Source organism: Lontra canadensis, unplaced genomic scaffold (assembly GCF_010015895.1).
Source record: "Lontra canadensis isolate GAN:19392208 unplaced genomic scaffold, GSC_riverotter_1.0 scaffold2, whole genome shotgun sequence".
Classification (NCBI taxonomy): domain Eukaryota; kingdom Metazoa; phylum Chordata; class Mammalia; order Carnivora; family Mustelidae; genus Lontra; species Lontra canadensis.
In genome coordinates, this window is record NW_022630996.1 from 7,388,751 (window position 1) to 7,405,172 (window position 16,422).

A 16,422-nucleotide genomic window follows, 5' to 3' on the forward strand; every position below is an offset into this window, starting at 1 on the left:
CTGTTTACTTCCAAACTTACTTCCTTTGAGAGACCCAGGCACTCTGTATGGACTGCTGGTCCCACAGAAAGGTCCCAGAAAGGACTCTCCTTGGGTGCTCTTTCTGAGATGGTACCTCTTTGTGTTTCCCTCTGTCCCAATGTGGGAGTAACGTAAAGCCTCCTGCTCTAATGGCTTTGTGTATGACATCTGCCAGTAAAGAATTCGAGCCCGGGAAGGGATGCTGGCAATTGTGCAGTACAGACCCCTCCCCCCTTGTCCCCGCACGATGGGGTCCACGTGCTCTCCCAGGACAGATAAAACCCGTCCTTTCTCCAAGTCACAGGGAAAATCAGTTCATCAGTCTGTCACCAGAATCCCAGCAGCTGGAACCAGAAGGTTTTCTTCTCACACATTTCCAACTTTTTGCAAAAAATTAGCAGAACCCCGCACCTCACACGTTATTTAAAATATGAACGATGCCCAGGAACTATTTACTGAGTGAGTAATCTCCAAATCCTAGTCCAGGTTGTCTCTGATATCTAAGAGAATTTTGCTTTTATTCCCAAATTCCGGTCTTCCCACTTTCCCCAAAGAACTAACTGTCCCTAGATTTCTTTTCAACCTTATCAAATCTGCAGTGGTCACAACACTCCTGTGTGTGTCTGTACACACCCCTCCAGAGGAAAGGAGTGTCTGTGTTCTAATCCTGAAATAGGAACACCTCAGCTACCAGCTCCTCCCCCTCCAGTCTCCTCCTCCTCTCCCCCACCTCCCCGGTCTCTAGGCCAGTCCTGCAGCATATTGAGTTGCCGGGCCCAGCTTTTCTTACCTGCCCTCTGTCCCCCTGCGTAGATCCAGGAGAGGCCACCTGGAGTCTGCCACCCCCGGGGCTATTGGTATTCTTAAGACTCACCTTAGGGGGAAGAGCCAGGCCAAGACCTGAACTCCAAAGAAATGAATGCGCCCCCCACCCCCCAGGGCCTGGCCCAGTGCTCAGGCTGTGTCCACAGCCAGAGCTGCTTGACAAAATACCACCGTGCTTTGGTCCTTCATCACCAGAACCCCATCACATCAGCTAGCAGAAGGGGGGGTGGTTTTAAGATTTTATTTATTTATTTGAGGAGAGAATGAGTGAGTGGGGGAAGGAGCATAGAGGGGGACAAGCAGACTGCATGCTGAGGGTGGAGGCCGACGTGGGGCTCCATCTCACGACCCCGAGATTGCAACCTGAGCCAAAACCAAGAGTCTGACCCTTAACCAACTGAGCCATGCAAGTGCCTCTGGAAGGGTTAATAGGACAGAGAAGTTCGTTTCAATTGATGGGGGGTTCAGGTTCAGTGCAGAGCACAGGGGACACGGGTGAGACCCTGAAGCGTAGAAGCGTGGAGAGAACACTGCGGGTCGTAGGCTGTGTGTGAGTCAGCGGGGCCCTCGCTCGCACCACGCTAGCCCGCAGTGAGTGGACTCTGGCTGGTGCCGGGAGCACAGCGAGCAAAGGGAGATAAATTTGGAAGGGAGGTTTGGCCAAACCATGGGAAAGGCGTGCCAGACTGAAGTGCGTGTACAGTGTTCATTAGACAGTAATTGGAGATTTGGGGGCAGAGGTGGTGACAGACACAAGGTAGTCTTTTGGAAAGAATGTTCTAGCCTCAGCCCCAAGAAGAATTGGAAAGGGAAAGTGGAGGCCAGAACTCACTAAACAGAGCCCAGGCAGCAGGAGAGAGACCCCCAGCTAAAGAAGTCAGGATTAAAGAGTCAGGTCCCATGGACGAGTTGAAGGAGGCAGCCACGGGAGGTGGAACAGGCGAGTCCCCTCGTGGGAACCTGGAGCATGTTGGTCCCCAAGGAGGAAAGCCCAGGAGACAGTGGGAATGTGAATGGGGAGGGTCTGCAGGACAGGTGGGGCCGCAGAGAGAACAGAGAGGAAACACAAGGCATGTCATCAGTAACAAAACACAGATGCTGGCACACACGCATCCCACACACATTCCCAGTCACACTACCCGGAAGCCCAAAACAGCCACTTACCGTGACAACATGTATCTTAAAATCCAAACATGTATGCCACCTAACTTAGTGATTACTTTCAAACAGGTTAATTTGCTTTGCACAAAAGTTCACCATAAAGTCTAAGTATTGAAACAAATAAAAATGTAAAATGAATTGGGGTTTTTTTGGTAAAGTGAGATTTTATCCTACTTATCAATTTTGAGATGTATACGTACCTTCTTACAATTCTATTTCTACGTGTGTCCAAGGTACCCTTGTGGCCTTGCCTCCTTATCCTTCAGTCCACGGAAACTCTAGCAGCAAAACTTGTAAGCCATGTTGAATCTGAGGACACAGATGCCCTCCTCCCCCTAGCGTGTGCAGGATCAGCGTGAAGAAGGCTGAGACGGGGCAAAGCTAGAGAGTTTCCAGTTCAGAACTGAGTTTCCGTTGCTTCCCGTGGACATTCATTCTCAAATGATGTCTCTTTCCGAAAGACGCAGGACAGAGGACATAATTTCAGAGTTTATTGAACTCCTCTCCACTTAAATTCTCCTGCCCCACCAGCACTCTCCTCTCTGGCTTCCAGCCTTCGGAGCCGAACACTAGTGTAAGAATGCCCCAAACTCAAACAGGAAGCCCCAGGCTCAGTGTGTCCGTCTCCCTGGCTGTTTGTAGAGCGTGTTAATTTGCAGTTACGTGCTCTGCAGCCGTCTGAGCAGCTCTGTAAGCAGTACTTGCCTTAGGCCTGAGCAGGAGGGCCCCCTTCCGAGGCCCACCGCAGCCTCCCTCCATGCGTGTGTGCTTCTGTGCCTTCTGTGCCCGGGCCTGCAGGTGGCCTCCTCCTGGCTTCATCCTCCTGAGCACAGACTGTGCCACCAGCCCCAAGGGAGAGGGGAACAGAGCTTGCACGTGTGAGCTGGCAGGTCCGCATGCGTGCACCCAGAGCACCCAAGTTGTGGGATGGAGCTGGGGCAGGAAGAGAAGGCAGGCAGGAGGTCAGCTCTTATCTCCTCCCCTGCCCCCTCCCATTCCTCACCCCATCACCATGTTCCAGTGCAGAACCCAGGGAGTCGAAGAGTCCTGAACTCAAACCTGGCCTTCTAGATAGTTGTGAACTACATTTGTCAAAGCGGAAAGGCAGAACATAAATAGTTCCTGGCCTGGTTTTTAACTTTGCAATTTTTATACCTCCATTACGCAAGCTTCCGTGTGCCCTCTCGTCCGAGCCCCGCCAGTGTTAGGAATTGGCGTGAGTGGAAGCACCGAAGGTGATTTGTGGCCGCAGGTGCCTGCTTCTCCCTGGGACTTCAGCAGTGTCTCCACCCACCTCTGTTTTCGCTTTTTTGCTCTTGGTTTTTATTCGTTTGCTCTTCTTTTGAGTTCATTTATTTGCTTTAGACTCGTGGCTCCCAGCATACCACCTCCCTCATTTTTTATTTTTGTTTATTTTTGTTTAATCCCCATCACTCCTTTAGGCTCCCACCTCCACCAGTGCCACTCTTTCCTTAGCCAATCCCGAAGTCTCCATACTAAACTACCAATCTGCACTCTACCAGCCCTCAGCGGCGTCCATGGCCGCAGTGGCCCAGCGGAGCATGCCGCTGCAGACGGGAGCCCAGATCTGTGCCCGGCCCGACCCCTTCCAGCAGGCTCTCATCGTGTGTCCGCCCGGCTTCCAAGGTGAGGACCAGCAGACGCGGCCCCTCGCCTGCTTCTTACTGCGGGACCTCCAGGGCCCTGGTACCCGCAGTTTCCTGGCATCACTGAACTTGAGGGCCCCTCTCCTGCTCCAACCAGCCTAGAAACAAGAGGACGTAAGCCTCAGCACCAAGTTGTTTTTCTCCCCACCTTGCTGGTGTTTTGGTCCCTGGCCAGCTGTCTGTAAAGGGGCGTGTTGTCTGCGCTTCTGTTGTTAGACTGATGTCAGCTTATGTTTCATCCAATAAAATATCCTCTGGGCGGTTATCTGGAAAGAGTTGCCACTCTGCCAGCCAGTGTAGCCTCCTTTCTCATGCAAAACACAAATCTCCCTGAAAAGTACCTCCTAGGCTGGTCCCCCAAATGATTCATGAGCCATGCACCCCAACGGTCTTCTGAGAGCTCTAAGAAGCCAGAGTTGAGGTGCACAAGGTTACCGTGTATCCAGAAATCTCAGGTGTTTATTTCCACTCCCCCCACTGTGTACACCTGTGTGTGGCGGCTCAGTTTCAGAGTCAGTGCCTTTCCAGTGTCGATGCTGTTCCAGTGGATTCGTACACTCTTCCTGACACCCCTGGCTCTGACAGACCCCAAGTGTATTTACATTTAGAAGCCATTTTTCTGCTGTGATTTGTTGGCATAACTGTTCCCCTTCAGGCTTTTACAGACTCCTTAATTTGACCTTCTGATCTCCGAAAATGTTCAAAGTTGGGTTTTTTGTGGCATTTAAATTTTTAAGTTAGAAACTAAAGGAGAGACTTGCAAAGAACCAGGTGACAGATGGTGAGGACTGGAGTTGGGGGGGAGAGGAGACCTGACCAGCTGGCTAGGAAGATTCTCCACATCCAGTGGTTTCTGACCCCCCCAACAACCCCTCTCTCCCTTGCCCGGGTCTGGAACAGGATTGCAGGCCTCGCCCTCGAAGCACGCTGGCTATTCCGTGCGAATGGAGAACGCCGTGCCCATCGTCACTCAAGCCCCAGGAGCACAACCTCTTCAGATCCAACCAGGTCTGCTCGCCCAGGTAATTCTTTCTTTATTATTACGCGTACTGCCATTATCCGTGTTAATGTTGTTCACAAAAGAGATAGATCTCCACTAATTCCTTCCTTGACGATGAGTTAGGCGCTTTGACTCATTAGAATAGATCAGTAATATTCTGAATGATCCCCAGGTGAATCACCTTCCTACGTATCTTGCTTGTAATTCCACAAAGAAATTTAGACACAGGGAGAGTCTGGGGAAATTATTATTACTATTGTAGCTTTATAATGCAAATTAATATGGGAGACATAGGTTTTAATCCTAACTCTGCTAATAACTTTGTGACCTAAGGCAAGTCAGTTAACATTTCTTTGCCTTGAATTTCTTTCTTATAAAATAGAAATGATTTTTTAGAGCCAAAAAGAGCCTTGGAGATTATCTCCTTATTTCATACAGAGCTGAAAAACCAGGATCACAGAAGCTGTGAGCTGGAACCTTCCTTATCTGTTCACATAGGTACTCCGAAGGTAGAATGAGAACACAGAGGTGAAAGTGGTTGAAAATGTGTAACATGTTGTGGAAATTTAAGGCAACAGAGTGACGCAGTGATAACAGTCTTTAACGGCACTCAAATACACCATCATTATGCCAGACACTTTATAGTTGTTAATTGATTTAATCCCCACAACAGCATGATAAGTAAGGTATCTGTCTCTGGGTGACAAATAGAGAAAACAGGCATAGTCCCTGCCTCAGAGTCCCATGGCCATCAGGTGAGAGAATCAGGACACAAACCCTTCTACAGAATCGTTTCCATTGTTGGACAGCAAGGATTGCTTAACCTAAATGTTGTTAGTTTAGAAGCACATTAATTTGTAAATAAAGTAGGTTCCCAAAACCTATTCTCAGAGTGTTCCTACAGACAGTTTATATATGGTATCTTCTGTTGAATAGAAGTTTCTGGGCTTAATTTTAATGTAGCAGAATTGCAAAGATGTGTTTGGGCTCCCTACTCAGTTGGCCTTTCTCATGGCCCACTGTCTTAACTATTAAAGCTGACACCCTCCTTGCTGTCTGGGAAAGCCTCATTCCCATTTTCTTCTTCAGAATTTCTTTGTCATATGAACTTAACCATCAGTCTTACAAACAAAACAATCACTGACTCAGAGTTACACAGCATTTAGCAACTGTCATTACAAAACAAAAGGCCCTGAACTGTATTTGCTGGACTTGGGTTGAATTTTGTTATTTACCTGAGGAAAAGCTGACATCCTTACGGTGTTCAGTCATTTCATGCACAAAATACAGCATAGCTGTATATTTATCTTTTAGTCTTTTCATTAAAAGTTTCCCTTTTTTGGAATAATTCCTAAATATTTAGCAGGTTTTGTCGCTATTATTAATTTTATTAATTTTCTTTTCTGATTATTTGTCTTTGGTTTCCAGGATGAAACCTGTTGGCTCTACTGAGTTTGTTATATCTAGCAGTCCTTTTTTTTTTTTTAAGATTTTATTTTTTTATTTGAGAGAGAATGCGTGTGCACATGTGTGCACACGAGTAGGGGGAGGGGCAGAAGGAGAGGGAGAAGCAAACTCCCTGCTGACCAGGGTGCCTGACACAGGGCTCGATCTCAGGACCCTAAGATCATGACTGGAGCCACCCAGGTGCCCCTATCTAGCAGTCCTTTCTAAACTCTGAGTAGTTCTGGTTGTTTCTGTGAATTCCTGTGGATTTCTTATGGATTCTACCTTTTTACTAGCTTTGTTTCTTCCTCTACAATCCTTCTTCCACTGTGCGGCAGCACCTCAGAGCCATGTTCAACAACAGTGTGGACACTGGACATCCTTGACTGGTACCTAACTTTAGAGGAAATTCTTCTGTTTGCCATACTTTGTTTGCCATTGGTATTTGACAGAAACTTTATCAAGCTTGCTACCTTTTGAATGGAGTTATATCACATGTTCTTTATGCATTTATTAAAATACTCATGTGTTTTTTGTTCATTCATCTGCTAATATGACAAGTTGCATTAACAGGTTTTTAATGTTAAACTGTCCTTGTATTTCTGAGATGAGCTTCATTTGATCACGTGTGTTTGATACGCATTTACGCTTTACAATACTGGATTGTTTGTAAATACTGTGGTTAGTGTTTTTCATCTATATTCAGAAGTGAGAAGTCACCTATAATTTCTTTCTCTTATAAAATCCTTATCTAATTTGAGCTTCGAGGTCATCCCAGTCTCATACAGTATGTTGGATATTATTACCCTCTTCTTCTGTGTTCTGGAACAGCTTATTTAAGGTGGATATTTATCATTCTTCATCTCTGTTCTTATGTCCAAAATGACACTGCAGGAACCACTGACACCAGTTTCTGATGGCCTACAGAGTTGTGTTGCTGAAAATTTATAAACAGAGAACCTTCCATATTTAAAGTAGGCCGCCTACTTCTGCCTCTGTCACCAGTCCTCATAGCTTCCTTTTGCTCACACAGTTTGGTAGGAGGGAATTTGGAAAAGGCCAAGAAAGATCAAGAGAAAGAACTATAAGCTCACTCCAGGGGCCAACTATCTTGTTCATATTTTCTCTGATTGGCAGAAATCCAGACCAGCTTCCTAGTGCTCCTCCTCTGTGAGTCAAAACCTATAGAACTTGCACATACTTACAGATTTTTTGTTTGTTTGCCCACTTAACCCTGGCAAGCCAGTAATCATTTCTGAAAGAAACAATAATTAGCATTCTTATTAGCTAACCTAGGCATTCTTTATTATTCAGTTTGGGGAAAACCAGTAGGCTCAGCATTTCTGAATTTGTTTGTCCTTTAATCATAGCAGGGAAGAGCTTTACTTTTGCCTACTTGAAAGAGAGTCCCTAGAGTGCTGTAAATCTCCAAGTGGATTTAACCTAAAGCTCTAATTGGGAGAGGGAACAAAAAATACCTGTACAAAGAGTTTAGTCTCTACAGTGTTTATAACACGGAACCACTAGGGGCAATTTGAATGTTCATCATAGATTTGTTAAATAAATTGATGTGTGTGCATAAAATGGAACACCATGTAGCCATTAAAAAGGACACGATAGGGGCACCTGGGTGGCTCAGTCAGTTAAGCATCTGCCTTCGGCTCAGGTCATGATCCTGGAGCCCCGGGATTGAGCCCTGAGCCAGGCTACCCGCCCAGCGGGGAGTCTGCTTCTCCCTCTACCCTTCAACCCGCTCATGCGCTCTCTCTCACATCAGATCTTTTTAAAACAAAAACAAAAAACACAGTAGACCAATGTGTCTCAACATGCAAAGATTTCTTCTATTAGGTTAAAAAAACTTCCTGTACTATCCAGTGTCACCGTGTGTCTTTCTGTCCATTGGTTGTTTTCTGTTCACTTAATCCACGGTGGTATGTCAGCCTAGAAAGGTAGAGCTCTCCTGGTATTTTTAATTGGTGCCTTCAAAGGATGAAAGTAAGCTAACTTATAAAACTCATTTGGTGGCTTTTTTAAAAAGCAGTAACTAAACATTTAAACTAGCACCTTCATGTTCCTTTGGGTAAATTTCTAGGTATCAGGCAGAGGCTTCCCAAATATTATTCCTTACCTTAAGTATATCCAGCAAGTGGGTATCACTCGTTTTACAAATATTTAAACCTTTCCAAGGATTGTATTTGTGAAAGTTTAGAGATGGAGTCTTCTCAATCCGTTCCTCACATTCATTTTGTTCGCTTTGCCTTTTCCTCCCCACCTTCCAGCAGCTTCTCACGTCCTTCAAAGGGAGACCGTCTCTCTGGGGTGGGGGTGGGGGGCGGGGGGCCAATGACATGTGCACAGGAGGCCAGAGTGAACTCACACCCTCTTGTGTCAGTGATCTGGGAATGGTCTTCCCAGACTCTTACCAGTACAGCCTTGTTGGTATCACCCAACGGCGGCTGGCACCTCTGTCCTCTCAGGCCTCAAGCCAGAGCTCGCACCCAGACCACCATCAGAAATTGGGAACGAGTGCATAAAGACAGAGAGGCGGGAAATACAGGGCTCAAATAAGACAGTATTGAATTTATCTCACTTTTCAAATGGCAGGGTCCAAAATCTTTTTCGACTTGTTCCAGCAAGGCTGGAACAGGAATTCGGAGCTCTCTCACCCCCCCCACCCCCCGACCCCTGTCCAAAATACGGAGATTCATGGAAGACTACAGCCTTTCACGACTAAGGTGCCTTCTAGCCAGTCAAGTCCTGTTACCTGAATCCCTTTAAATGCTCGCCTAAGGACAAACAGTTGGCTGGAACTTCTTAAACTGTCCAAAATCTAAAACTTCACTGCTTCTCACTCAAAACCTCCTCTTGTAACATTTTTAGCAATGAGTCTGTCTAACCTTTCTGTCTTGCTCTCTGCTTCTGTCTTGCTTGGTGTCTGAATTGTTCATGAATAAGGAAGGCTTTTCCATGCTACTTTCATGCATTTACCACGAGTCCCTGATCATCGTTTCTGTGTATCCTTGCTGTGAAGAGAGGTAATGTGCTGGCTGAGGGCAGGAGCTCTGGGATTTGATTGCCTACAAGTCAGAGGCCAGTCCTGCCATCTGCCAGCTATGTGACTTTAGGGAAGTTATTTTTAATTTTTCTTTCAAAATAATACATGCACCTAATTTTTAAAGTTAAATGAGTCCACAAACTTACAAGAAAATAGTGTCCTGCTCTATCCCATCCCCAATTTCCAATCCCCCCAAAATAACTTCTCACTGTTTTGTCATTTAACTCCAAGTTTCTAAATAGCATGCCTAAACTACTTTTTTCTGACATTTCCATTTTGGAATTTTTGTCTTACTGTGGAAGATGAAGACTTAGCCCCCAAACCACCCCATCCCCAAAGCACCTGCCCAGTCATGCGCTCTCCCTCTCCCTCAGTCTCTCTCTCACTCTCTTCCATTCTCCCATTCTTCCCATGGAAGTTTCTTATTCAACCACTCTGCATTATTTACATAATTATCATCTTCAGTATTATATACTGTTCTCCACTGAGCTTCATAATATATTCTGATTCTATTCCTTTCCTATGCAGCTTGTTTGTCCTGGAGTTAACGGTGGTTTCATTTTTCCATTGGCTCAGTTTCCTCCCTCTTAAGACTCTCCTTGTCCACGGTGGTCTGAAATTTTGTGACTATATGCTTCCTCATGGGTCTTTTTACATACATTGTCTTGGACCCTGTTTGCCCTTTCAGTCTGAAAGTGTTTTCTATTTTTCCTTCAAGATTTCCCCCTCCATTTTCTCTCTCTCTTCTCTCAGTATGGAACACTTCGAGAATGTGCATGGCGTCCTTGTGCAGGGGCCGCGCTCATCTTCTCCACCTTGATCCAACTTCAGTATGTGTGCCGCCGAAGCTAGCACTTTCTCTGATTTCTCTTTGTGAAGTTTTTACTAATTGGATGTTGGTGCTTTTGAATTAATCTAATGATTTTCATCTTTTATTCTCTCTATATATATTCTATCTGTGCTTCTTTCCAAGAGGTCTTTTTCAGCTTTCTCTAAAAACCTTGTATAGAATTAACTTCTGTTATAGTTCTCATTTCTAAGAATTCTTTCTTATTCTCTGAATACAGATATGGACAAACAGATATATATTCCTGTATATGATCTTGTTTTGTGTGTGTGTGTGTGTATAATTCTTTTTTTTTTTTTTTTTTTTAACTCTGTGAGGACAGTTTAAGGTTTTGGAAACTTTCTTCTGATTTCTACACTGTTTTTCTTTCCTCTGAGTTTCTTGTTTTAGACTCCTGTTAGAAGCTTCCTTTAATAACCGGTTGTCCGGGGCACCTGGGTGGCTCAGTGGTTTAAGCCTCTGCCTTCGGCTCGGGTCATGATCCCGGGGTCCTGGGATCAAGCCCCGCATCGGGCTCTCCACTCAGCAGGGAGCCTGTTTCCCTTCCTTTCTCTCTGCCTGCTTGTGATCTCTCTCTGTCAACTAAATAAATAAAAATCTTTAAAAAAAAAAAACAAAACTGATTGTCCTTGGCTGTTCATTCATATATTTTTTTAACTTTTTTTTAAAGATTTTATTTATTTATTTGACACAAAGAGAGAGAGAGATCACAAGTAGACAGAGAGAATGGCAGAGAGAGAGGGGGAAGCAGGCTCCCCACTGAACAGAGAGCCTCATATGGGGCTCGATCCCACAACCCTGAGATCATGACCTGAGCCGAAGATAGAGGCTTAACCTACTGAGCCACCCAGGCACCCCGGCTGTTCATTCATATTAAGACTGAAGCACTAAAAAACTAAATTTAGAAGCTACAGGAGAGGGAGGACGGACTGCTGAATGCGGGCTTCTCTCTAGTCTGATAAGGATTGAGCCCAGCATTTTCATTGGCAGATACCCTGATCCTCCAAAGTATCTGTAGTTTTTTCCTCTTGGACTAGTCAGTTTTCCTAGAGAGAATCCTCCAGCCTCCTACTTTGGGTCTGCAAACCGAAAGGTAAAGGACTCTCACAGACTTGACCTTAGATAACTCAGTAATTGCCCGTCTGTTTTCCCGTCTCTAAGATTTTGTTAACTGTTGTCTCCTCTGTTGTCTTTGTCCTTACAGATCTCTATAGTATTTATTCCTTCACTATCATTTCAGTTGGGTTTAGAGAAAGAGAGCAATAAATGTTTCATTTCCTACATTTCTGGCAGGTGATTTAGCATCTCTGTAGTTCTGTTTATCTGTCTGAGAAATGGGGAGAAAGAACAGTCCCTACCTCACAAATCTGGTATAAAGATGAAGTCAGAAACTTGAGGTGCCTGGGTGGTTCCACGGTTGAGCGTCTGACTCTTGATTTCAGCTCAGGTTACTATCTCACAGTCATGGGATCAAGCCCCACGTTCGTTTGGCTTCGGACTCAGTGCAGAGCCTGCTTCCCTCTCCCCTGTTCCTGTCCTCTCTCTCAAGTAAATAAATAAATAAATAAAATCTGTAACACACACAACACACAAAAAGATGAAGTCAGAAACCTATCTGTGGTCTTAGCTCTGTTCTTGGCACACAGTATGCATCAAGAAGTATTCGCTCTAGGGGCGCCTGGGTGGCTCCATTGGTTAAGTGTCTACCTTTGGCTCAAGTCATGGTCCCAGGGTCCCGAGATCAAGCCCCACATCATGCTCCCTGCTTAGCCAGGAGCCTGCTTCTCCCTGTCCCTCTGCCCCCTCCCCTGCTCGTGTGTAAGAGCATGTGCTCTCTCTCTCACTTACTCTCAAATGTATAAATAGAATCTTAAAAAAATATATTAGCTCTAATCTTACAAATTATAAAGTAGTACTAAAGTGTAAGTTATAGAAGTGTGCACAAGTAATCATTAAAGTGTGAAGTTCATCTCCCATGAGCTGAACCTGTCATTCAGTGGAAGGGGGCAAATATAGCCTTTACCCTGTCTCTCTGAGGTAAAACGTTAACATACATTTTGGGAATGTAGGGGGAAAGCAATGTCCTTTGCTTAATATCAAGATTTATAATTCAGAAGTAATAGTCAAAACACATGCTTTTCTGGAAAGCTGAAATGAGCCTCCAAGTCAGCATAAACCTTACTGCAACAAAATTATTAGTCATTTAACTTTTTGAGCTTGTAACTGTTTTAATCAATTAAATTATTTTTCGGCCGTGTCTGAATTCATTAAACGTGGAATATAGTTAATGATAATTAATTACCTTGGTAGATTTGCTTCTTTCATTTTATCAACAAACATTTATTAAACACTTACTGTATAAACTGTGATCCCTAAGCTTTTTGCCTGTATCAAAACAGATCAGTAAGCAAACAGGCAGTGCAAAAACGGTATGAGCGATCTCACTGGCCTCATCTGCACAATGCAAAGGATGGACCAGGTGAACCATCCACTCAGATCTAAAGTGTGTTGTATCATTTTATACACATCATTGTTTATTAAGTTTTGACACAAGTTCGTGATTCATTTCCAGAAGTGCTTGTCTGTACATAAGAGCCAAAATGCACCTATTAAAGATGCGGTTAGTGGAGCACTGTATTCAAGAATTTATCTAATGTCAGTGATGCCCAGCCCAATGGAAAGAACAACATATAACTGAATCTTTAAATTCTTGACCCACCCAAGAAGTATGTTACCTTAGCGGTGTTCCTTTAGGTGTCCAACTCTGGACAACGGTGTTTAGTCTGAATCATTTACTAACCAAAGGCAAGCATAAGAGTGACTGAAGATAAAGGAAGCTGAGAGCACCAGGCAAACCACTCCCCCACACCCCCGCCCGCCAGTGACTCTATTCAAGGAAGAATCTGGAAAGTTCATTTTAGAGTTCTTAGAAAAAGCTTAAAATTTATGAAGAATCAAGCAGTGACTTGCTTAACTACATGTCATTTTGGCTTTGGTGGATCAGGGTGATTCTCAGTGAAGGTTAAGGCCCCAGCTAAGAATTTTTTACTTCATGCTTGCTTGCTCTCGGACGTGGGCAAGTGTCTGGTGATCTCAGAATTATGTTACTTTAGGTTCAGAAGATAACACAAGTTGGAGGTCTAGATTCTAATTCCTAAAAAAAAGGCAAAATAAAGGATATGAGATGCAAAACTTCCTGAGGGCAGAAAGTTAACCTTGTGTGGCCCAAGGCAGCTGTTCCGGCCTCCTGCACATAGCTACGTACCAGCACAAATCAGGAAGTGAACTTTGGGAAACCTTGAGCATTGTTCTTAGAGCGAATTTCTAAACAAATGATTCTTCCATGCGAATAAATCCCTTGCGTATGACTCTGTGCCCGTGTACTTACTGTCTTCCGTGTAGGTCACCGATCTGATCTCCCCTTAACTTAGTTTTCAAGGCCAAAGACTGGGTCTCCCCTTGAACACCCATTGCAGGGTCCAGCACAGCCCCAGGCCCAATCAGGACTTGACTCAGGCAGACAGACTGTGTGATTAACAAACATGTTGATGGCACACGTCCTCTGTTCTGCAGCAGGCCTGGCCAAGTGGGACCCAGCAAATCCTGCTTCCCCCAGCATGGCAGCAGCTGACCGGAGTGGCCACCCACACGTCTGTGCAGCACGCAACTGTCATTCCCGAGACCATGGCAGGCACCCAGCAGTTGGCCGACTGGAGGTAAGCACGAAAGCAGGCATATCTGGGACGGGAGGCATGTCCACTGCTCACTCAGAGGGCTCCTGGCCAGGCCCATGCTGTCAGTTCCATGGCTTAGAGAGAACTATTTAAAGTAAAAGGAAGATTATGTGGAATACGACTGCAGTGTAATGAGAGTTCGTTTTTTAATAACTGTACCAGGACACAGGAAAATCAGCTTCATTACCTTAAGGTCAGTTGGCCGCCATCGACGCCAAACCCAGTTACATCATTTGGTCACCCGTGTAATTCACGGACCTGCCTCTGGATGATTTTTGGTTTGTTTCTCAGAATTAAATTCCACTCCCAGAGAACAAAGATGTGTCAGCAGTGAAAGAATGCAGAAGGGAGTCCTTGAGGCTCCAAAGCAATTCTAGAAAGTGCTCTCAAGGTGTTTGGAGACATGGGCACACTGGAGTTGTATCTGACCTCTCAGGGGAAAGCCTGACAGAATGGGGCTGTATTTGGAATGGTAAACTCTGGCATGTTTGCTGAATGAGTCTCTTCAGTTAATAGTGAGATCTGATAGACCGAAGTCCATTTTCCCCAGATGTCAGAGGCCCGCAGCTGACAGCCACTGGCCCACTGTACCCTGCATCTGATTCCAGCACCCCACCCATCCTATGCACTGGCTTTCTCACCAGCACCTTGCTCTGGTGTTTTTATGGCCACTTTCCACTTCTCCATCCCAACACTACCATGGCCCCCTTCACCCGAGCAGAGCCAAATGGCAATCCCCAGGTTGTTTCCAGCTTCCCACGGCCCTCTGGCCTCTCTCAGCCCAAACATCAGGGCATCCCTCCACCTTCCGACAGACTCCATACCAACCACGGAGCCTCCCTGAGGTTCCTTTTCAGATCCAAAAGGCTATGGTGAATGAAGCGCTCTCAGTATAACAAAAAGGCGTGGAGACAGAACCCTCCTCCCCACCCCCACCCACCAGGCAAGCCTCAAAGGCAGCTTCCTCTCTTCCTCCATTTAATTTTCTAATTAATAGAAATAAGAGAGGACATAGGCTCTTTCCTGCAGCCCAACTCACTTCCCACTGACAACACCCACCAAGTCCATCCCCACTCACTGGAAGCACTTTCAAAGCAGTGGGTTCAGTTCTGGTTCTGCATGACCTGGGGCAAGTTACCTAACCTGAGCCTCAGTTTCTTCTTCAGTAAAGTGGGGATAATAATCCCTACTTCATAGAATGGCTAGGAGGTTTAAATTAAGATAAAATACAAAGCACTTGACCTGTATTTAACATGTATTAAACTAGCATCTGCTGCAGGACAGGCAATGAATAGATCTGTTATCTTCCCTTCCCCCCATTCACACTGCCTGGTGCTGTGTGAGACTGTCTTCCCTCTCCAGCTCATTAGGAACAGCAACCAAGTGGAAAAGCTGTCTGACCAATTGGGTTTTTTCTCACCCCCTTTTCTCCTAAAAGACCACAGATATATGCTGTACTACTTTTTCCTGTGTCTTTCGGCATTTATAGCTCATTTAATTTCAGCAAAACTCACATACTCACTCATACAGATTTTCCTATTCCTCCTCCCTCCATAGCTCTTACCTGGTTACCACAGGAAATGCTTAAAGCTGACACTTTGTTTCCAGTCTCTTCTCCATTTCATGTGTGGGCCAAAGAACATCCATAATTGTGGCTAATAAAAGAGAAGTACTGGCTAGACTTGTGTCAGAAGAATGCCATGTCTGTAGAAGAAACAGCAGCTACAAACTCAAGAAGCCATAACATCAGTTTCTAAGTGTCCAAAAACGCTATCAAAATCTCTACGCTCTTGTATAGTCCTTTTTCTTTTTTCCTATTCATCCTTTTCCCCAAGTTGCAAAGATGATTTTTATAATAATTGTTTTTAATTCAAGTAAATTCTCCTTCAGCTTTTAATTCTGTTAGGTGCTGAATGGGCTTTTATGGGCAAGTCTCTAAATTAATCACCACCTTTAATCTTTCTGTGGGAAAATAAGCCTTTGAGCCCCACACAACCCAGATCATAGGAACTCTTGAAAGATAACCCATTTTCGGGAAAAAGGCTACCAGTAGTACTTCTATCAACATGTGTCTTCCTAATTTTGACTTAGTACCAAATTCTGTACACGTCTAGTCAACCTTCAGTTAATCTAATTGTTCATTCAGCAAGCATGTAATTAATTGATCAGCTGCTACATGCCTGAGCATTGTGCTAGCCACGAGAGAATTCAAAAGAATGTTAACATTTCCAAACAGCAAGAATGTACAATGTCTAGTTTTCAAAGTTGTTTCCTTTTTTTTTTAACATAAGCTACAATTTTTTTTCATTTATAAAATGGCATTACCATGATATCCTACCTCACAGAGTGTGATAACCCATTAAAGTCACTTATAAACTCTAAAAATGTACACAGAGTCACCTGTCTGGGGACTTTAAAAGGTAGAGGGACTATTTATCTTCTCTCCCCAGAACTTAAGGTGAACTTGCAACTTACCATTCTTCCCAGTTGCAATGTCCTCTTTCTCACTCACCAACAAACTGGGTTTCTGTCCACTCCTTTAAACATCATTGCACCTGGGAGGCTGATCTGATGAGCTCATCTCTTCAACAACCCCATGAGCTCGTGAGAATCAACTTTTTTAATTTGGCTTTAACTGGGGAGGAAACTTTATCCTAAAAAAGAAG

At 44.7% G+C, this 16,422-nt stretch overlaps 1 protein-coding gene and 1 non-coding gene across 9 annotated transcripts in view; one reads left to right on the forward strand and one right to left on the reverse strand.

Annotated features, from left to right (window-relative positions):
* Positions 1-16,422, forward strand: part of HIPK2 (homeodomain interacting protein kinase 2) — a 171,376-nt gene that overhangs the window by 132,417 nt on the left and 22,537 nt on the right. For 2 of the 8 annotated variants that reach the window (XM_032867811.1, XM_032867844.1), the window contains exons 8-10: positions 3,450-3,654; positions 4,575-4,696; positions 13,596-13,738. In XM_032867811.1, the coding sequence (XP_032723702.1) occupies positions 3,450-3,654; positions 4,575-4,696; positions 13,596-13,738 (470 nt within the window). The remainder of the gene's footprint in view (positions 1-3,449; positions 3,655-4,574; positions 4,697-13,595; positions 13,739-16,422) is intronic. The other 6 variants (XM_032867821.1, XM_032867862.1, XM_032867829.1 and 3 more) reach the window with 3 other exon arrangements.
* On the reverse strand, positions 9,924-10,030 carry LOC116878854. The gene has a single exon (XR_004384896.1). It is a non-coding gene; the product is annotated as a U6 spliceosomal RNA (small nuclear RNA).